The sequence below is a fragment of the Tinamus guttatus genome, unplaced genomic scaffold, assembly GCF_059628265.1.
Source record: "Tinamus guttatus ecotype Peru unplaced genomic scaffold, ASM5962826v1 Tinamus_guttatus_pri_ptg000060l, whole genome shotgun sequence".
Classification (NCBI taxonomy): Eukaryota; Metazoa; Chordata; class Aves; order Tinamiformes; family Tinamidae; genus Tinamus; species Tinamus guttatus.
The window spans coordinates 1,182,715-1,204,186 of NW_028288594.1; the positions used below are offsets into that span (position 1 = coordinate 1,182,715).

General features: G+C 37.0%; 1 protein-coding gene across 2 annotated transcripts in view; it reads left to right on the forward strand.

Moving 5' to 3' along the window:
- The window catches only part of LRP2 (LDL receptor related protein 2), a 109,460-nt gene that overhangs the window by 22,995 nt on the left and 64,993 nt on the right, over positions 1-21,472 (forward strand). For both annotated transcript variants that reach the window (XM_088519452.1, XM_088519451.1), the window contains exons 5-21: positions 2,595-2,705; positions 2,810-2,923; positions 3,693-3,809; positions 4,172-4,315; positions 5,390-5,509; positions 7,865-7,993; positions 9,582-9,751; positions 11,802-12,025; positions 12,361-12,567; positions 14,209-14,411; positions 15,022-15,162; positions 16,088-16,291; positions 17,317-17,509; positions 18,399-18,524; positions 18,842-18,972; positions 19,714-19,851; positions 20,796-21,077. In XM_088519452.1, coding sequence (XP_088375578.1) covers positions 2,595-2,705; positions 2,810-2,923; positions 3,693-3,809; positions 4,172-4,315; positions 5,390-5,509; positions 7,865-7,993; positions 9,582-9,751; positions 11,802-12,025; positions 12,361-12,567; positions 14,209-14,411; positions 15,022-15,162; positions 16,088-16,291; positions 17,317-17,509; positions 18,399-18,524; positions 18,842-18,972; positions 19,714-19,851; positions 20,796-21,077 — 2,754 coding nt within the window. The remainder of the gene's footprint in view (positions 1-2,594; positions 2,706-2,809; positions 2,924-3,692; positions 3,810-4,171; positions 4,316-5,389; positions 5,510-7,864; positions 7,994-9,581; positions 9,752-11,801; positions 12,026-12,360; positions 12,568-14,208; positions 14,412-15,021; positions 15,163-16,087; positions 16,292-17,316; positions 17,510-18,398; positions 18,525-18,841; positions 18,973-19,713; positions 19,852-20,795; positions 21,078-21,472) is intronic.

A 21,472-nucleotide genomic window follows, 5' to 3' on the forward strand; every position in this document is an offset into this window, starting at 1 on the left:
TAGCACACCTTGAGCAATACATAACATACAAGCTGACGTTTCAGCTCTTGGAGCCTAGCATGCTTCTCAGAAAGAGGCAAACTAGGAAATGTAGGGGAAAAAAGAGGAGCTGAGGGTGCTAAGGGATGAATAAAGAAATAAAATGTTATTAATGGCTCTACTTACGGAGAAAAAGGCATATGTACATGCTGTGTAAAGGAAGACCAGTTTGTTATATGGTCAGACAACTGCCTGTGCTTTTTATCCCCGACTTGCAAGTGGCTAAAAATGAGTGTGCTCTGTAAAATGAAAAGTGCTTTAGTATTAAGTGGCACTTTGCAATAAAAGGTTGCTGAGACAGCAAGCTTGGAACTTTCGCATGTCATAAACACACAGCCAAATCTGAAGTCAGCAGCACAAATGCCTAACTGCCAAGATCTAAAGAAACACATGCCTTTTTTGGAAGAATATTTTCTGTGGCTTGACATTTTTCCTCTTGAAATTCAGAGGAAGAAAGGAGACTGGTAGCTTAATTTAGCAAATATATGACAGTTAAAATCCTGAAGATCCTTGTCGAAAACAGTGCATATCTGTGAATTGAAAGGAGCTTCTCAGCACCTATGAGAAATCAGTGAGAGTAGTCGTTGAGTAAGGCTTGGAATTGGGATAGACAAATGAAATGATGTGGAAATAATCATGCAGCTAATTTATGGCAGACTGGGAATAGGGTCCTAAAGTTAACAGTCAACATTTTTTACTCAGCTAGACTAGAAGCCACAGTTTTATTTGAAAACTGAAGTGCACATTTAATTTCACTTTTAACGTTGACAATTTTTAACAAATTAAAATAGGAGTTGGGGAAGGCAGACTGAGGTGAGGATGTCTAGATACCTTGGCAGTAGTGCTCTTTTGCTATGTTGGAAACACAGATTTTGTTCACGAATCCAGTTCTTGCTGCTTCAACCAGTAGGCCCAGGGGCTGTTTGAAGGCAGCATATTTAGCCCCTGGGTGAGGTACTGCCTCATGTCACTCAGCAGCCATTACTCTGGTTGTTTAGAAGGTGTGTTGAATGACACAAGAATGACTGTAACTTGGAATATTAAACATAGGAATGTTGGACTTAATTTAAAGGAATGAGATGGTGCTAGAAAACAAGAGTCATAAACGTGATAACAGCAAAACCCCTTCAGAAAGGCTGTTTTTTTTTTTACAAGGTCTGAACTTTAAACAGAGAAAATGAATAATTTGGTGATTTTTATCATAAACTATAAATTAGGAATTAAGTGTTAGATTTTACAGTTTTGAAGCAGATTAAAACATTTGTCTTGAGCATTAATTTTTCCCCTTATTCCCATCCATTTATTTCTTTATCTGTAATGTGATAAATACAGGAGAAATGCCATCTACAGATGACAACAACAAAGAGAAATATCTCTGGCCTTTCCCTTTACCAGATAAATTTACTCTGAAGGGTTTTGTAAGTGAAAGGGGAACATTCAGTAATTGATGAAGAAAAAGTGGTTTAAGAATAGTTTTTATTTAACGGAGTTATCGAGTATATAAATCTTAAGAAAGACTTCAATAACATCACATCTGCTTGCTTATTGCTTCTACTTATGGATCTCTCTGGAAGCAGGCTTAACTAGTAAGAAAGAAAAAGTTTCAGTTCTGAATAAGTTACATTATTAAAAAAAATAAGTCAAATGGAAACTGTCACTAATATGAAGTAACTTGGCAATTAAGCGCGTAATAAAATAGAACAAGGAGACTGAAAGCGTTAGCCCATTTTATTCCTAATGGGATTAACTGCAAGAGAAAACTAGCCATGCAGAGGCTAAGATAAACATCAGAACAATGTTTCAGCTACGGGTCATGTAATTAGTGTACTGAAGCTTTTTTTATTTTATAAAATTAAGGTAGTCTCTGTTTTCATTAAGTATGTATATCAGGCTGTTTTCCCAACTTCCTTCAAAGTCAGGAGATATTTATATTTTAACATTTCCATTTAGAAACTTAGGAAATGCGGTATGAAATGACAGGCTATTGGGGTAAGCAGCCAATGTCATTTTTTTCTGTATAATGTACTTACTGTTTTTAATTAAAGGTAGAACAGAACTGTAAATATCTGAAGTCTCTGAAACTTTATAAAGTTCTTAGAGGAGCTAGTTTCTGTAAGTTTTAGGAACTCTCTAGTTAAGATCAATTTTTATGGTCAACTTTTATAAAGATCAATAAAATATACAACTGAGCTGCAAGTAAAGAAAGCAAATTATTATTGCTTGTGCTCCTGTAGTATTATTTCATTTCTTATCCTGTTGTAAATTGTTTGGGTTGTAAATCTTTTTGGACTGGAGTACAGCATATTATTTCTCTCTCGTTTCTTGTGAGGTTTTGTAGCATTTATCCAGACGATATCTCTTCCTGCTAGAGGAGATGGGTTACTGCTGGATAAATGCATTAATTTTCTGGAGTAGCATGGGAAGTTTTGTGTTTTTTTTTTTTTTTTTTTTTCTGTAAATCCAGATATACCGTTAGCAATAAATATGTGTGGCTTAATAATCATTATTCTCTACACTCTAATATTTGTACTAATGTGAAAGGATTTCTTATGCAGGCTATCCAACATGTGAACAGTTATCTTGTGCAAATGGAGCATGTTTTAATGCAAGCCAGCGATGTGACAGCAAAGTGGATTGCAGAGATTCTTCTGATGAAGCCAACTGCAGTAAGTACCACTTAGAGGGTGATTCCAAATATACTTTATAGATTCTCTTTTCAAGGTAAACGTAGCTTTTTAACAAATTCTCTCTGTACTCAAATCTCTTTCAGCACACGGATGTGCCACTACGCAGTTCCAGTGTGCTAATGGAGAATGTATTCCCCGAGCCTTTATCTGTGACCATGACGACGACTGCGGAGACAGGAGTGATGAAATATCTTGCAGTATGATGGCTTTATTTAGCTTCATTAATTATTTAACTAAGAACTAGTTCAAGTGTACACTAGAGAGCGAAAAAAGTAGATCATCTGGCTAGACAGCCATAGAATTCTATGCCATGTTCTACATGGAAAGATGAAGTTATCACCTATGCTTTGACAGATGTTTTCCAAGTCAGATTGGCCGCAAATTGCCTCGATGTTTGTTTGCTGTTTGAGAATGCTGAATACGGTAACAATTGCTTTCTGACACAAAAAGAAAAGCAGGCGTTTGTTCTACCGACATAACTTCTCCCCTCAGAATATTCCTCTTTTATTTCTGTAGGTTTACTTGGCTCTTGGAGGATCCAGAAATGTCTCTAAACCCATACGTTAGGGAATGCCTCCCAACAATACAGGGCCCTGACATCAATATTTATGGTTATATGCTCTTTATGGTTCTCTGTAGTACAAATATCCTTACTTTGAGTACCTCTCATTAGGCTCACCTTCACAAACCTTGGTAATAAGGGCCCTTGCATCTGGTTTCACAATTAATAGAAAAATGTAGCATTTCTTTTCATTTCTATAAAGAATCACAGTACTCTAAAATAAATTTCCTACTTAAAAGCAGAACAAAACAGCCATGTTAACAGTACATATGACATTTGAAACTGGCACTCTCTTTTTTAAGGAGTTTTTAGTAGTCATTTGTAAATGACTATTAATCTTTCAGACCATTTCAGATGTTTTTGTCACTTGAAGTGTGTTGATTTACTGGTGTTTCTCTTCTTAGCTTACGCGACTTGCAGAGGCAACTTTTTCACTTGCTCCAGTGGCCGCTGCATTCATCAGAGCTGGATCTGTGATGGGGATGATGACTGTGAAGATAATGAAGATGAAATAGGATGTGGTATATACTAATCTTAATTTCTTCTAAAGATGGTTTTGTCAGAGAAAGACCTCACTAAGCTAAGTTTTATTTCTGCTGCACCAGATAGGCTGAAGCTAAATGGTTTTATCATTTCTGAGCAGGAGACATGAAAAGTATTCATGTGTGTACATGACTGTTGATTGCACTACAGTTTGAAAGAAGAAGAAAGATCATGACAGGAAAGAATAGAGGATGCTTCTTGTATAGTCTTTCCCAGCTGTGTGTAGGAATCAGAAATTAAATAATGAAGGATAGAGATGCTCTGGGAAGCTTTTAGGGAAGAAAGTCTAGCTGTTCTGTGAAGCAAAATCCTCAGTTCTTCTTGTTTGCTTTTTCCACAGATAGTGGCCACCACGAGTGCTATCCCGGAGAGTGGGCCTGCCCTGGCTCAGGGCACTGCATTCCAATTGGGAAAGTGTGTGACGGGACTGCAGACTGTCCTGCGGGAGAAGATGAGACTAACATCACTGCGGGCAGACATTGCAGTTAGTACTGGAATCAATAGCATACATGGATGGAATAGCAGTTATATCCATATATATTTCTCTCTTGTCCCCTAAATAACATTGAAAATTTTGAAGTTTCAGTATTTTTATTGGATTGCCTGAGAAAGCCATGCCTGCCCTGAAGAGACCATTCCTTTGGAAATCCATACAATCCCCATACAATCCATACAATCCATACAATCCATCCAATTCCCTTTCCTTATCCGCAGATGTATTCAGGAAAACAGGGAAAAGTTATCTATTTTAGTTTAAAAATCTGTATTTCTTCCTTTTTATGAGCAAGTAGGAATGTTGTGTAATAGTTAGAACACAAGACTGAACTTCTGAATCCTGGGCCCTGACCAAGTCACTTATGTTAGGCTTTCCAAAAATCTCTTCTCACTTTTCATAGCTCATTTCCCAATTGACATATACCTTTATTTATTTATTTATTTATTTATTTTCTCCTGTATTGGATTCAGTGAGCATGCATAGTTCCTATTAATTTCATTAGTATGAATTTTAATTCCTGCTGAGAATTTGGCCCAGGGTATTTTAAATGTGCAAGTTCTATTAAGAGGAATAGTCCTATTAAAAAGTATTGAAATTGGAAGAGAGGAAAAAATAATAGGTATTTAAATCTTATCATGGAATAGTGCCTCTTACATCTAGTGAGTAGTATTAGTATTGTTGTAACAGATGGTGTACGTGGTAAAAGAAGTGTTTAAGAAGAAAAAGTGTTGTGAAAAGGAAGATGGATAGGAAGGAGGAGGAGATCAGCAGTAGTTCTGAAGTCCTATTTGATCACCTCTCACTGAACTGTTCATTAGGCAGTAACACAAGGAAAGAATCATAGAATGCTTAAGATTGGAAGGGACCTCTAGAGATCATCTAGTCCAACCCCCCTGCACACGCAGGGTCACCTACAGCACATGGCACAGGACTGCGTCCAAGCGGGTTTTGAAGATGTCCAGAGAAGGAGACTCCACAACCTCTCTGGGCAGCCTGTTCCAGTGCTCTGTCACCCCCACTGTTAAGAACTGCCATTTCTGAACTTTTTCATTTCCTTTTTAGATATATCACACTGTGCTGCCCTGAGCTGCCAGTATCGCTGTCATTCCTCACCATCAGGAGGGATGTGTTATTGCCCTGTGGGATATGTAATAAGTAGCAACGACAGCCGTACTTGTGTTGGTAAGTGAAGTACAGTGATTTCACATACCCGGTGCTTTGCAGCTCATTGGGACTCTTTGGATTCCTGGAATATGACTAAGTTCTAAATGACTGGATGTACAGGCAAATAGGTAAGTCAGTCAGGTAAATAGAGTAAATAGCTAAACAGTCAGCAAAAGAATAAAAGTGGAACATGATGTTAGCATGGTTAGTTAGAAACAAGTTGCAGAATGTTCATAAAGGTCTTCTTCAGTAAGACCATTAGAGACCTAGTGAGAGCATGATGGTGTTTAAAAATATTTACTCTTGAATGACTACTATATTCTGAAGTCTGTCTTAAAAGTCTTTCAGTGGTTAGCTCCAGGGATGCCTGGAAAAGTTAGTAATATCAGTGCTTGGTAGTTCTTGAAAGTATCGTGAAAGCTGTAAATAATTGCATGCATATTAAAAGGGTGCTTTATGTTTGTGCTGTGGAATGGCTGCATATCCTATTATGTATCAGTGTGTACATTATTTTCATGAAAATTAAGACAGTTCACAAGAATATAAAAGTAAGTGAGGTGTTTTGGCACAACGTTTTGATTCTGGAGCTGCTGTAACTTGGATGCACACAGCTTTGCCAGTAGAAACAATTTATCTCAGTAACTGAAACTGCAGTAACTTCTGCATCAGGTACTGCCTCAGAAATACTTACCTCATTTCTTTCATATTTTTTTCAACCCAACATATGCTATGTGTGCTCACAGTATGTGAGGTGTTCAGAGTCTCTCATGAAACTCTGTCTTTTTGGGTGGCCCAGTGATATGTGAGCTGCAATGACACCGGGGACGCTTTCAGAGAGGAGAAATCAATGTCCTGACTCCAGAATTCTTCCAGATTTACTTTGTTCTTTCACTCTGATGCAGGAAGGACCCATTTGTTAACCTGATGCAGTTTTGGTAACTCTTCTGTTACTCTCCCTCACAGCCCTGTAAAACTCATTTCTCAGAGTTTGGCTTGAAAATTTGAAACAACATATTCTGGCTCTGCAGAGACTTGAGAATATTTCTGGAGGGAGAGGAAAAGCCTTGTCATTGGGGAATGGCTCACAGTCACCAACATATGCTTTCAGATGTTAGGTTAAGTGAATTTTATTGGTGTAAGGTCAAAAGAATTAAGCTATAGTGTTAGCAGAGTGTATTACTTTTCAAAACTATAATCAATTTTTATTCTCATTTTGCTTGTGGCTCACTGCATACTGGTTTTTTTAACATACATGGAAGCTGAAAAGCTACTGAGAATAACATCTCTTCAGTACCAAAATGTACTATCAGGAAAATGCTTTATTTTCATTTTTGCATCAACAAATGATTAAAAATGAAAGTACTGGTAAGGGAATATTTGATATCTCATTTTCTCCTCTTTTGGCTTACCAGTAGAATTGCAGGTTTCCAGCAATGTAATGCAACATCAATTGTTCTCATAGGTTTTCAAGTGAGGAGGTTTAAACGTCTAATGCCAAAACTGTGTTTTGGCATGGTTTAGCAGATATGGTGTTGAAGGGTTTATGGTTGGACTGAATGATCTTGAAGGTCTTTTCCAACCATTATGATTCTATGAATCTATGATATCTCCAGGGTTGTAAGTAAACACAGACGGGGTGAGACACTGCGGTGTTTACATCTGTGCATTGCATTTGTTTTGTTTGTTTGCTTTTAAGGGGATTATTTAGATGTTTTATAATTTTAGGACTAAAATGTAATGTTCTGCAGAACCTAGAAAATTGCTTACAGAACATATCTCTGAGTTCTTGCTGGGTTTTCCTAGCTGCAGACTCACCTCTACGTTATTGTGCATGCTCAAGCGAGCTTCTTTGCTTCTACTTCAGGCTTTCTGGTCTGCTGCCAACTCTTAACTGGAAATCGGACGCTTGTGTTAGTGTGGTACTGACTCCAAGCTAATAAACATTGCCTTTTAGCAGGCTTATTAGCTTGAACTTGGTACTGCACTAACATATAGGTATGGCTATGACTCAGAGTGGGCTTAAATCCAGCCAGGTGTGTTAATATACAAAGGGTTCCTGCATCTGCTACAGCAAGATATCTTCATAGGCACGTTTTGTGCTATGAAAAGTAGACAGCGACATCCCTTTCCTTCAAATGACTTTTCCTCCTCTCCTTACAATTTTGGTTTTTTATTAGGCAGCAAATCCCAGTTGTTTTCTTTTCTAGAAAAAAAGAAGTTTGTGGAAAAAAGCTGCTAAAACCTTCTTTTCTGTTGCCATGCATTTGGAAACATATATAAAGCAAGCAGAAAGGACAAATTTGTAGCTTGCCAAATATGATGAAATCTTTTCTGCAAAGCATTATTTATAAACGTGCCTTACTCACTTAACAGATTTTGATGACTGCAAAATGTGGGGTGTTTGTGACCAGCTGTGTGAAGATCGTGTGGGACATCACCAGTGCCACTGTGTGGAAGGTTATGTCCTAGAGAATCATCGACACTGTCGAGCCAACACTTCAGGTCAGTGTGCAGCAGTGCAGGCGATGCAGGCCGTGGGTCAAAACAGCATTAATTTCACTAGACATCAACAAGGCACTCTGCATCTACTGGGGTCTGCAGGCTGCTGGAGCTGGCTGCCTCAGCAAGGCTGCCTCTGCTCAAAATAATGGCTTTGTGCTCCAGCCCTCTCCTGACATTCCCAGTTGCCTCTGAGCTCCTCACTGGAGCCCTCCTTTATAGAGAGGAATTCTTGTTCATGTGACAGGCAGTTTCCTGGCCTACTGACTGGACTTGTCCAGGAAACTTTTTTAGAACTGTGCCATGCAAGACAGTTTTGCTGAACTGTGAGCTGAGACACTTGTCTGTGAGGGAAACCATGGCTTCTAGTTCTCATAGTGTGAGCTCTGCAAGGACGCGTGCCGCACACGGAGTGTGGTTCCTCAGCAGCAGCAGGTGGCTGCTCCTGGTTGTTCACCTCCTGTTCTGTTCTGGCAGCAGGTGCTGGGAAGCCTTTCTCTGTGCAGATGTAATAGTCTAACAGGCTTCTGTGTGAGGCAGGTGTTCCTGCCCCACAACAACTCGGTGCGAATGGGAGTCCCTGCCTGACATGACTGATTAGCAGTTTTGATCTGTGCAAAGCATGAACTATCCAGTCCCTTCACCCTCCCCTCCTCCTTGAACCACTTCTGCAGAGCAATCATCATCTTGCAGTTTTCTGAGTATGTCCTCCAAAATATGAAATTTTTGGAACTAATGAAATATGCTTGGCTGTATTAGATATCCATAGGATATGCTAGCTCTAGGAAAGATTGTTGTCTTGAAAACCTCTGTATGAAAAGTTTTCCATTCAAACTGATGTGACTTTTAAGCCAGTGGGTTGTTCATAGAGTGTTGATTCTGTTATCATATTGTTGTGGAGTTCATACCTGCTCTACATCATTTTCCCTGGCTTCATTTTTCTTTTAATTGAAGAGATAAATAGAATTCGGACTTTAATATATTCCTCTCAGACATGCACTGGACTTATCAACGGGAACCTATTTGAAAGTGAGCTTTCCTTCAAAGACTTGTTGGAGTCTCTGCTGTAGTAAGAAACAGCAAAGATCTGATGAGATCAGAGAATGAAGAAGATGGAATAGTGAGGTACATAAAAAGATGAAGACAATGGTCTGTATGCTAGAATCAAAGAATAACTGAATCTCATAGGGCAGAAAAACCATATGAAAGATTATACTTCGATAAAAAGATAGAGCGAGGAAATAGAAGAGAATGAAGTTGTCCTCTGGGGTATAGATGCACAGAGGTTTTGTAAAAGTTTTACCCAGCAGAGTTTTCTAATACATATTCCTGACTTGTTCCAAGACTGTAAACAAGGCTGACAATCACCATTTACATTCAGTATTTAAAAGAGTGGCTTTTCCAAGGTGAATACTGTGCTGCAGCTTGCAAGACAAATCAAAGCAAGTAAGTACAAAAAATGTTTATAGCTTTTAGGCTGAGCATTTATTTAAACCTTTGTGTTCAGTACGTAATATGTAAATATTTCAATGGCACTTGACAAAATAGCTTTATTACAGAGTATTTATAACTTTGTCTTTCTTGCTTTCAGCTGGTGTTGCATCAATTATTTTTTCTAATGGCCGTGATTTATTGATTGGAGATCTTCATGGAAGGAGTTTTCGTACTTTGGTGCAGTCCCAAAATCGCGGGGTTGCCGTTGGAGTGGACTTTCACTTTTACCTGCACAGAATATTTTGGACTGATACGGTACAAGATAAGGTGGGTAGAAATTTCAAGAAGAATCTTTTTTTGTGTGTGTGTTTGTGGAAGTAGAGAACAGTCAGGAGCAGAACGTGTTGATAGCCTTTCATTTTAGAGAGCAGATCCTGACTGTATTTTTGTTTTCTAACAAAAAAGGTCCTTGAAATGTTTTATGTTGATGACTGCGTTTTTTAAGCTATACTATTACATGTGACATATTAAACAAAGAATGCTTTTAGATGGGAATGTCTTGAGCAACTTTTAATTTTATTTGAGATGGAGTCCAAAAGACTAATTAAGAGAAATAGTAGACATTCTTTCAAAAACAGACAAATTTTTCTTGGTGATTTTTTGAAACATAATAATTTTAAAATGTAAAACTTGTCTGCCTTCCAAGATGATAAAAATCAGATTTCTTCGTATACTCCAAGTGGCACTGTAATTGAGCTTGGGTAAGAAATATTGACAGTATTTAGTGTAATGAGCGAGTATTTTGTTACTTTTTTTTTTTTTTTTCCCCCAACTTAACCTTTTCTGCAGAATTTTACTGAAACAAAAAGAAGTCTCAGATCACATGCTGACACTCCAGAAACCTCATGTTGGTTGTCATGCAGAGGAAAGGAGAAGCCATGGCCTGCTTCTTGCTGGCACCATATAGGGATGGCTTTGGTGTCACTTGCATTATGAATCTATGTGTAAAAGCTAGTAGCTGCACTGAAGAGCCATGTTGATTCTAGTGGAAAAAAATCTGCATGGCTATCAAATAGGGCAGTATTTGTCCACACAGCTTTTGATGTGTTCAGAATTTGGGAGTTTCAGTTTTACTGCAGTAGGTTCCCATTGCACCAACATGGCTGAATTCAGTTAGCGTCAAATTAGAACTTTCAAGAGAATGAAAATTCATACCATATCTGTGGAAGATGGAAATAAAAGTAATACAGGCTTTTCAGCTGCATACCTAACATGGCTAGGAGTGCCTTTTTATTTGCCCCGAAGTAGCTAAATCGTATCGAATTAATTAGGCTCGATTAATCCAGTTGTAATAAGAACACTTTGATCAAAGCAACAGCAATAAGAATAATCATATATGTTTAGTATCTCTAGCCTTATGCCTTACAATAAGTATATTATTAAGATTCTTTTGGTTGTCTTTTTTTTGATGTAAATTGATGTAAACTTGTAAATTAAAAAAAAAAATCAAGTTACATCCTGTATCATCCTTATTTCATTTAGTGTACTGTCTGTTAACTTAAGGCTCATAAGCTGTTTTGTTGCAAGGTTTCCAAAGAACAGAATAAATGATTAAGTGGTTTATTAGATAAGTATTCTGCAGGCTTAGGTAATAATAAAAATTACATGACCATTTAGTCTTTTCTTGTACTGTGTATTTACTTGTGCTGATCCATAATTTTATTTAGATACATTTTAAACCTCATATTCTTGTCCCAAAAAGGATAATCATTCCTAATTTCTTATATTATGCAGCGTTGTAATCAAGTCACTATTGCATATGATAAAATTATCACGTTTTTAGTGAACTATTCGTGCTGTTAGCTTCTTTTTAAGATAACAATGCTATTTCTCCTTGAGCACGATGCTTTTAAAATTGTGTGTAAATAAGGGGAGCCAAAACTATGATGGTTGTTCTTTCTGTTAAAAAAGAGAGCTTTTCTTTCCTTTCTTCATTTGCAAAGTAATTTTTTCTTGCAGGTTGCCCTTCATTGCTGCTGTGAGTAGAGCTCCCCCTCTTGTTTTTGACTGCTGGTCAGTGCTTTGCTAAAATATGTTCATTTGTTTTTAAATTAATGTAAATACTGTTTTTGCAAGGTTCTAGAAGAGCAGGGTACTTTTTTTCCTTTCTTTTTCTTTGAGCTCCCCAATTTCTTTGCATTTGTTTCCAAATTTTTGCAGAAAGTCAAGCTAGGGCGTAATTTAGTGCATAACCTAGTTGTATCTAAATGCCAATTGTGGCTTTGTGCTCACTGTGATGAGAGAGGACAGGTGCCCCATGACTCATTTGATTAGCAAAACAGATTGTGAGTAGTGTCAATATTTGCATTGTTTTCAGGTTTTTTCCATAAATATTGATGGCTCTGAAATCCAAGAAGTTTTAAATATTTCAGTGGACACACCTGAAAATCTAGCAGTGGATTGGATTAACAATAAATTATATGTGGTTGAGACCAGTGTGAACAGAATAGATATGGTTAACTTGGATGGAACGAACCGTGTCACTCTTATTGCTGAAAATCTTGGAAATCCTCGAGGAATAGCGCTTGATCCAACTGTTGGGTAGGTAATTCTGTGAGATGATGGTACAAGACGTTCAAGATTGCTTTTTCCACATGCCAAAGAAAGCGAAGTAAGAAATAGGTCAGGGTGGTCTTTTTGTAATCTAAGGTGAAAAAATAATTCTTGCTAGATTTGGTCTGAAATAGAAAAGGCAGGCCAGTTCTTTGGTGAAAGGCATAAGGTGTGTTTTCACTGTATGCCAGCAGGGTCTCAAGCTCTGTTTTGAAAATACGCTGGTTTTAAATGCTGAAGCAGCTTGCAAATTCCATGCAAGATGTGGCTTTTTTTGTAAAATCTTAAGTAACATAGCTTTTTTTTTTTTTTCTGCTTTATAGTTATTTATTTTTCTCAGACTGGGATAGTCTTTCTGGTGATCCTAAAGTGGAAAGGGCCTTCATGGATGGCACAAACCGACAGGATTTGATAAAAACAAAATTAGGCTGGCCTGCTGGAATAACACTGGATATTGTATCAAAGAGGCTTTACTGGGTTGACAGCCGGTTTGACTACATTGAGACTGTAACTTACGACGGGCTTCAAAGGTAGGAGAAATATTATTCCTTGTTGTTCCTTTCAATATACCGTTTTTACCATATCCAGTTCAAAGGAAGCCTTGTCTAATAAAATGAGGTTCATAAAAGACCAAAATTGCAACATAACTTGAAAATGATACATGTTGATGTATATGGTGTCATACTAGTTTTCTAAAATCCATAATTCCTCTGTCATGTTTTATCCTCTTTTTCCTTGAATTACCTGTTGTTCTTTTTTTAACAAATGTGCTATTTTATATAGTCCACCACTATAATATACACATCTAATAGTTTTCTGTATAATATACACATCCAATAGTGTTCTCAAATATTTGAAGGTTATACATAGTCTTCCTGCCTCACTTTGAGCTCTTTTCTTGAATTTAAATTGTTCATCTTCTAAACACCTCATTGTGCAATGAGTATTAAGTGCTTTTGTTTTTTGCTCTTTTCCATCAAATTTAAATCTCATTATATATCTTCACTGTTAGATTTAAAGTTACCACTTAACGCTATTGTGATGCCAAAAAACTCTGATGCTTTCTATATGAAAGCATTCAAGAAAAGAATTGTTGCGTTTTTATGGGTCTAGTATATAGTCTATTTAGAAGCCTGCCTGTCTCTCTGCACTACTCACCTCTTTACATATTGTCTTGAAAAACAGTTCTTTGCTCAGCTGACAGATTAAATGCTCAGTGTATTCATCACTTACAAGATTTTTTTTTTAATAATAATAATGCTGGTATCTTCAATCTATGCCTCTTTTATATTTTTCAAGGATGTTTTCAGGGTTCAGTATTGCAAGAATGTCAAGCACTTAAAGAATCTTTGGCTTTTGTCAATAAAAGCTTAGTTATTGCAACAGCAAAAATCTTTTAAGGTAAAAGTGGTGCAAGAATCAATGACATGTTCTGCACATAATTTTAAAACAGAGTTGTGTCACATCTCCAATGCTTGCAGTATGCATCTTAATCATGCTGGAGGCTGTCAGAGAATTCAGCTGACTTGTAGACCTTCCTTCATGATGCCAAGAGAATAATATTGTAGTGTACTGATATATTTTGTTGTAGGACTTGCCTTGTCTCTGTGAAATCTGTCTTGTAACAGTCATGCAAAAATATTATTATAATTTCTTGCATAGAATAGATGCAATTTATTATCATTTGATTTTTCTCAGTTTTGCCTGGGTGGTTGTTCAGGCTTCTGTTGTCTTTGTTTCATACATCCTTTCTGTTTCTGCAGACTGTTTTTTGTTTGTTCATTTTTAACCCAGTGCAACCATAAATTCTTTGCATTCATGACTCTGGAATATCTTGAATTTTTATAATTGTCTTGATCTCTTTGGTCTCTCTAATTTTCTGTCATTTAATTGTTTTTATCTTCTTATGTTTTTGATTCCTCTTCTTTATTTGCTGTATACTGTTGAAGTTTCTAACATTTCTCATCTGTCCATTTTCACTACTGTATATGTCTATAGCTTTAGCTCTTGCATTAGATTCGGTCTTTTCCTTTTGTGTTTTAACTGCTTCCACCTCTGTAGAAGCAGAGCTAATGAATGAATTAATAATTTGTATATTTTCCTCTGTCATAAGAATGGAGTTGTTTTCTACATAGTATTTTGTAAATAATATAAAAAAATCTTTGTAACAGGAGGACAATAGCTCATGGAGGCTCTCTGATTCCTCATCCATATGGAATAACTTTATTTGAACACAATGTTTATTTCACTGATTGGACCAAAATGGCAGTGGTGAAAGCTAACAAGTTTTCAGAATCTAACCCTCAAGTGATCTACCAGTCTTCACTAAGACCTTATGGAGTGACAGTTTACCATGCTGCCAGACAGCCATATGGTAAGGCAACAGGTTGTTAAGAGAGGCTTAGAAAGTATCTTACCTAGAGTTTGGTAAAAACTGTATGAGACTTATGTTTTCGCTAAAGAAATGATAACTATGATGCGCATATATATGCAACTGATCTTTATTGCACTGTGCATTCATCCAGCTCCTGCAGCAAACAGGATCAAACACAACATTTACAAGCAGGTTTACCAAATGTATTGATATTGAAGGAGCTAGACCTGTGCTAATAAGCAGTTTCAGACTTTTCTCCCTCCCTGCTACAATGAGGGAGTAGTTGGAAAAGGCTAACCATTGAACATCTTGTTTGTGAAATACATTTATGAGATACGTATGTATGCAAGCAACTGTAGGCTAATTCTGATGTCAAGGCTATGTGCAGAGTATCCCTGGACAGTGCTGAGTCCCTAGGATGCTGCATCTCTCTGCGAGGACTACAGTGCTTTCCAGGATTGAGCAAGTGCTCTCTGATTTCTATGGGATGCCATTCCCACAGGGGTCTTTATGATTTTTTGTAGATTCTGAAAAAAATCCTCAAGAATCAATAAAATGATGGCATTGAGTTAACAGATAAAGATGTAATCCTATCCATTCTCTTTTTCAGTAAGAAATCCTTGTGGAAGTAATAATGGGGGATGTGAACAGATCTGCGTTCTCAGCCACAAAACAGATAATGATGGACTAGGTTATCGCTGTAGATGTGTACTGGGCTTTGACCTGCACGTGGATGGACGGCACTGTGTTGGTAAGCAGATGCCTTCTTGTTCAAAGTAGCATTGTTCCATTAGCTTTAGAAAAGTGCTATTCCTAGAACATCTTTCCTCTCTTCAGTAGCATTGTGGGTTCAGTGTGCGAAGAAGTTCATGGTTTTCTTCACAGACTGTGTTGACAGATTTGAATATAGTCATTTCAGCCGTTGTTCATTTCAAGCTGCAACATCTTAAACTCACCACCTTCTATGAGCATTTAAAAAAGTTAAACATGGAATATGTCTAGACAGTTGTGTGATTCCATGAATGCTTGCCAGAGTGCAGGTTCTGCAACATTTTAAACATATAAACTCTGGTCCCCTGTAAGAATAACATTCAGAATAATTTGGTCTTTCTCCTGTTGAACACCTTTGGCCAAAATACCAAGTTGAGTTGTGTGCTTCCATCGGCAATCTGCTGCTCCATGTTGGTGTGCAGAATTGTCACTGATGGAGGCCGTACTGTGTATATCTACTGACAAATTAAGTTGAATATGTTGTCTCAGCATTGGAAAATTTGACCATGCAGCTATATTTATTGTCAGCTTGGATATGATCTGAGTATATGGTGGCTCCACAAAGCCCGTAAGTTATTTTTGTGTAGATAATTTGTAAAGCAGTTAGCCCAGAACAAGATTGCTGCTTCCACAGGGATAATGTTTTCTGCGAGGGGCATTAGGATCACAATAATAGTGCAAGAGGAAGACACAGCCATATCAACTAGTATTCTGAGTTAGGCTTTCTTTATCTTCTAATTTGTTTTTGAGGCCCTTGTATATTCATATATATGTATTTTTCATTGTCTCTCATTCTTTCTGTTTCCAGGATATGAGTGTTGCCAAAGGAAGTTAAAGCTTTATGGCTAATGCTCACCTTCAGATCCTCTAAATATACAAAGAATGTCTACTTCTTTCTTTCACAGCTGTGCAGCAGTTCCTGCTATTTTCCTCCCAGCTTGCGGTGCGGGGAATCCCATTCAATCTCTCCACCCAGGAAGATGTGATCATCCCCATAACAGGGAGCCCTTCATACTTTGTTGGAGTTGACTTCTGTGCTCAGGATGACACCATATTTTTTTCAGACACAAGTAGAGACATAATTTACAAACAGAAAACAGATGGTTCAGGTGAGAAACATTGTTAAGAAGTGTGGAATAACTGTGGTAAGGAGAGTAGAAGACGTTTTTCTAAAAAGCGATAGAAAACTTGACACCCCAAGATAACACAGGAAAAATAAAATGAGTAATGTGTGAAGCATGTAACAAAAATATTCCTTCTGCTTGTATTAAGGACACTAGGAAACATGTCTCTTACAAAACCTTTAAACAGTATAAAGTTGCCAAGGTCCTTTCTTTCTGAAAACATCTGCAGTGGCTGACTTAAATAACGCTGAGGTTTCTCCTGCATAGCAGTACTTGCTCCCATCCTTAGGCAAGGCCGGTGCTCTGATCAGTTTGTTTCTGTTTTATCTTTTCTTTACTGAAGTACCCAATGATGAGTACTAATTACACTTACTGAAACTCCTGAAGATTTCTTAGATGCAAATCTTGCATAATAATAAATCTTGGTGTGATTCTGCTGTCCACAGGCTGTTTCTGCTGCTCTTTGGCAAACCTGTTTTAATGTGCTTGGGAATTAACTATTTTTAGCATGTCTCCCCACAAGTATTTGCCAGAAACAGTCAGTTCATCCAGACTATTATGCCTTTCAGTAATATGAAACTTAGTTTCTCTTTTTCATATCCCTGTCTGAAGAGCACAATGTTTGTCCCTGTGCTGTAGTATAGAAAAAGAATGTTACAACTGTGAGATTTTTGAGTCCCGTTTGTGGCAATGGAAAAATTTCTATCTAATTTGTAATAATAATCAACTGTGTATTGTGTCAGTGTATGGCCTTCTTCAGCTGGTGTGATGCCATGGATCAAGAGTCATGGTAGACAGCAGCTGGCCTTCACGGTGTGAAGAGTAGGTAGATCTGGTTGCTGAGAAAGATGTAATCTGGAATGGCACCTGGAATGCTTTGGCTTTGGACTTTATGTTGAGGTAGCACAGAGGCAGATTCTTGCCACTAGCTTTGTGATCTGAATAATGCATTCTTATTGTTTCCTCTGTTCTTAAACATTTACAGTCATTGTGTGTGTTGTGAATTCTAGGAAGGGAAATCCTGACGGCTAATAGAGTGGAAAGTGTTGAGGATTTGGCTTTTGACTGGATCTCAAAGAATCTATACTGGACAGACCCTCGCTACAGAAGCATTAGTGTGATGAGGCTGGCAGATAAATCTAGACGAGCTATTGTTCAGAATTTAAATAATCCTCGATCAATAGTGGTTCATCCTGTTATTGGGTAAGTTTAACTTTGCTTCTCACTTGAAATGCTTTGAACAATTCTATGACTTAAGCAAAATAATGAGGTTATATCCCTCTGTGGATTTATGATAGAATTTGTGTTCCTTTTCAAAATGCCATCTCTTTTGATATCTCTGTTGTATGCTCTTTTTTATTTTTTGTTCCTTTTTTTTTTTTTTTTTTTTTTTCTATCTGAGGAATTAACACCCAGAGGAAAGGGAAAAACCATACAGATTCCATGAGAAAAAGTACCCAGAGGATTTATCTTTAAAACCACTTTAGTTTCCTTTAATTTTTATCTGAATTACTCTTTTTTTTTGAAGCGTATTAGATACTACTGTCTTTATTTGAAACAGACATTAAAATATGTATTTCTGTATGCATAAGAAGCTGAATTTTGCTTTGATGGGAATATTTAACTTCAGTGATGTTTTACTTTGGCATAGCCAACATTTGGAGATGCCAAAAGAGTTTCTTTTCCAGCCTGCTTTAAGTTCCTGTAGGTGGAAGTCAAAAGAATCAAGAGAAGATTCTTTATAAAATTCATGCTTTTTTGCATCTATTATCTGGAGGATGCATCATCTTTTTGCTTGGTTCTTCTTACCTGTCAGTAATTACATTAAATCCATAACAGTTTTGGCACAGATATGGACATATCTAGTCTAAAGGAACAAAGCCCTTCCAAAAGCTAGAAGTTGTTACACACAGGACGAATGCTGTCTGTTGGTACCACTACTGTTTGAGAAAGGAACCAACACAAAATTGTACTTTTTTTAAGGTCTGCAAAAATGTGGTACAAATAAGAGTGTTGATGTTGCTCATGCATTTGGTTGTTTTAATGTATCTTATTAGCGGGTTAATGGGTCTTTTGCCATGTGTCTTTGCAGGTACATATTCTGGACAGACTGGTTCCGCCCTGCTAAAATCATGAGAGCCTGGAGTGATGGTTCCCATGCCTTGCCAGTTGTGAATACAACCCTGGGCTGGCCTAATGGCCTAGCCATTGACTGGGGGTAAGAATGATGTGAGGGGAAGCAAGAGAAACTTCTTGACCAAGTGCATTTTTTGCTTTAAACACTTAGGGATAAAAAAATTAAACAACTGTGTCAAATTATATACACTGGCATTGTGGTGCTTTCTTGTTGAAGACCTTATTTTTCAATTTGTTGAAAAGCTTGTAAAATTCAGTTCTCAGAAATCTTTTTCTGCATCCTCTCCTCTCACCCCTGGCCTCCTAACAGACTTAAGATTATTATTTTAGAAAATGTTAGTCCTATCTAATGGTCATAATACATAATTTGAGGACATTTGTCATTTTTATTATTTTTAGTTCTCTAAGGCTGTACTGGGTGGATGCCTTTTTTGATAAAATCGAGCACAGCACCTTTGATGGGCTGGACAGACGAACACTTGATCGTATCACTCAGATGACTCATCCGTTTGGCCTTACTATTTTTGGAGGTAAGTCTGGCATTGAAAAATAGGATCTATTACAATCCCAGAGTTTTTTTTCATGTCAAGATGTGTGAATATGTGAGACAAAATGCCATGGTTTCTCTAATACAGCTTTTCTCATTAAAAGTAATCACTATTGAAAGCTTTTGTAATCAGGTATATTTAGTGCTACTTGCTTTTATATGTATTTGATTTTAAATCATTTGAGGCAGATAAGTTAACTCTTGTAGTGAACACTGCAGTTAGACTGCACTAAGAATCGCACTTTCCAGGTTGGGCTGGTTGCACAAATGCACTAGCGAGATACATCACCTTCCTAAAGGTGGATCAGCAATATGAGAGTTTTATTAAATGCATGTGGTGCTCATAGTTAGATTTATGTTGCATATAAAAAAGGGTATTAGCATCTGACCCATTTTAATATGCAAAAAATCTCTTCAAAATATTCAAACATTTTCTGAAAAGTTGTCTTATGGAATGTTTTGTAATATTCTCTCAAAACTTGGATCTGTTCAATCTTGCTATAAATGAAATCTGAGATGACATGTTTTTTCTGAGTCGCATTTGCCTTTGAAGGACTCTGCTCTATCAGTGGTAAAAGTCAATTTATGCTGTCCTTTCTTATTTTTTTAGAAAAGCATTATGAAATATTACTCAATTTACATGAAAAACCTTTATCTCATGATGTTGAAGGCCTTATATCATATTATACTGGAACTACTATGTGTTAAATGTCTTTCAAAACAGGTTATGTCTATTTCACTGACTGGAGACTTGGTGGAATAGTTCGAGTGAGGAAGTCTGATGGAGGAGAAATGATTATTATTAGGAGGGGTATAAGTAACATTATGCATGTTAAAGCATATGATGCTCATTCCCAAATAGGTAAGCTCATTTGTTGCACTCATGATAGCGTAAGATGAGGAAAAAGATGTAAAATGACAGATGTAAAATGTAGGTTTCCCCTTTCAAGTGTAAAGATGGCTTTACTGAACCGTAACTGTAACATGCTGGGAAGGCATCACAGACCCTTGAAATCACCTGGTGATGTGTTTCAGTGTTCTGTGACTGCGTGCCATTTTCCTCCATTGTGTTGCGTTATTTAATAACTTCGTAAATTGTGATCATCATTCCATTGTATTCTGTGTAATTTTATCACTAATTAACAACCTTATATGTCTTGATTTCTGGTAGAAGTTCTAGTTAGACCGAACTGCTTATTTTGAAGAATTAATATTAAAAGAAATATTTTAATAATATAATATTAATAAAATAGTATTAATCAAAACACTAATCTTAAAGTAGACATCACGCGTAAAGCTCTGATTTTATTATTTTTGCTCAGCTGACCTCTATGTGTGATCATCTAAAACAAGGATTTGCTCTTGTAGTTAATCTAGTAAAACATGTAATACACTTGTCAGACAAGTGACCAAACCATCTGCTAAGATTCACTACTTTTCTAATGTCAAAATATTGGTCACATATTGTGCTCATCTGACACAAAGGACCTTATTTGCTCTAGTCTCCTCTTTTCTAGACAGGTGTCAGAGTTGGACCAGGTTTATTAGTATGTTCTTGGTTTCTTTAAACATTTGTGTTGTTGGAGATTGTGTTGTTGGAGGACATGATTATGACTTAGTACTACTACAGTGACTTTCTTAGTATCAGTGGACTTGATCTTATTCTACAGTGTGAGCAAAACCAGAATTTGTTACAATGTTTTGTGGTAAAATGTCCTAAAAGAGTAAACATTCACTGTGCATTTTTAGTAGTTTTCAAGCTCTTAGCAGTAATGTATATGTTGGTCTACTCTATCACTTTTTAAGGGTCTAACTATTGTAACAGAGGAACAAACCCCAATGGAGACTGCAGCCATTTCTGCTTTCCAGTACCTAATTTTCAAAGGGTTTGTGGTTGTCCATATGGCATGAAGCTGGCTTCAAATCACTTGACATGTGTTGAAGATCCATCCAACGAGCCACCAACTTTGCAGTGTGGCTCATACTCATTTTCCTGTGGCAATGGAAGATGTGTGCCTCGAAACTACCAGTGTGATGGTGTTGATGATTGTCATGATAACAGTGATGAACAAAACTGTGGTTCTTTAAGTAAGTAGTCCCTGCAATTTACAGTTAATACATACTGCTTGAAGATCAGAAAGCTTGGGCCAGCCTGATTTCCGTGGGATAGTCATCCAAATTTTTAGTTGTGTGTTTGTGAATAAATTGTGAAGTTTATAATCTCAGAAAATAATTACTCTGAAGCTAATTGGATAGCATACAGGAAAATGGGATTCAACACTAGAGTCATAAGGAATGCACAAAAATGCCCATATCTAACTAGTTCCCAAAATTGAATTGACTGAGTCACAGAAACGATTCTTCTCGGTGAAAAAAAAAAAGAGCCTTTATTCTCTCTTTTTTTTTTTTTTTTTAACATTTTTAAGGTATTGGGATATTATGAGCTTGCCATTTTAATGCATGGGGGTAAAAAGGTGTTGAAT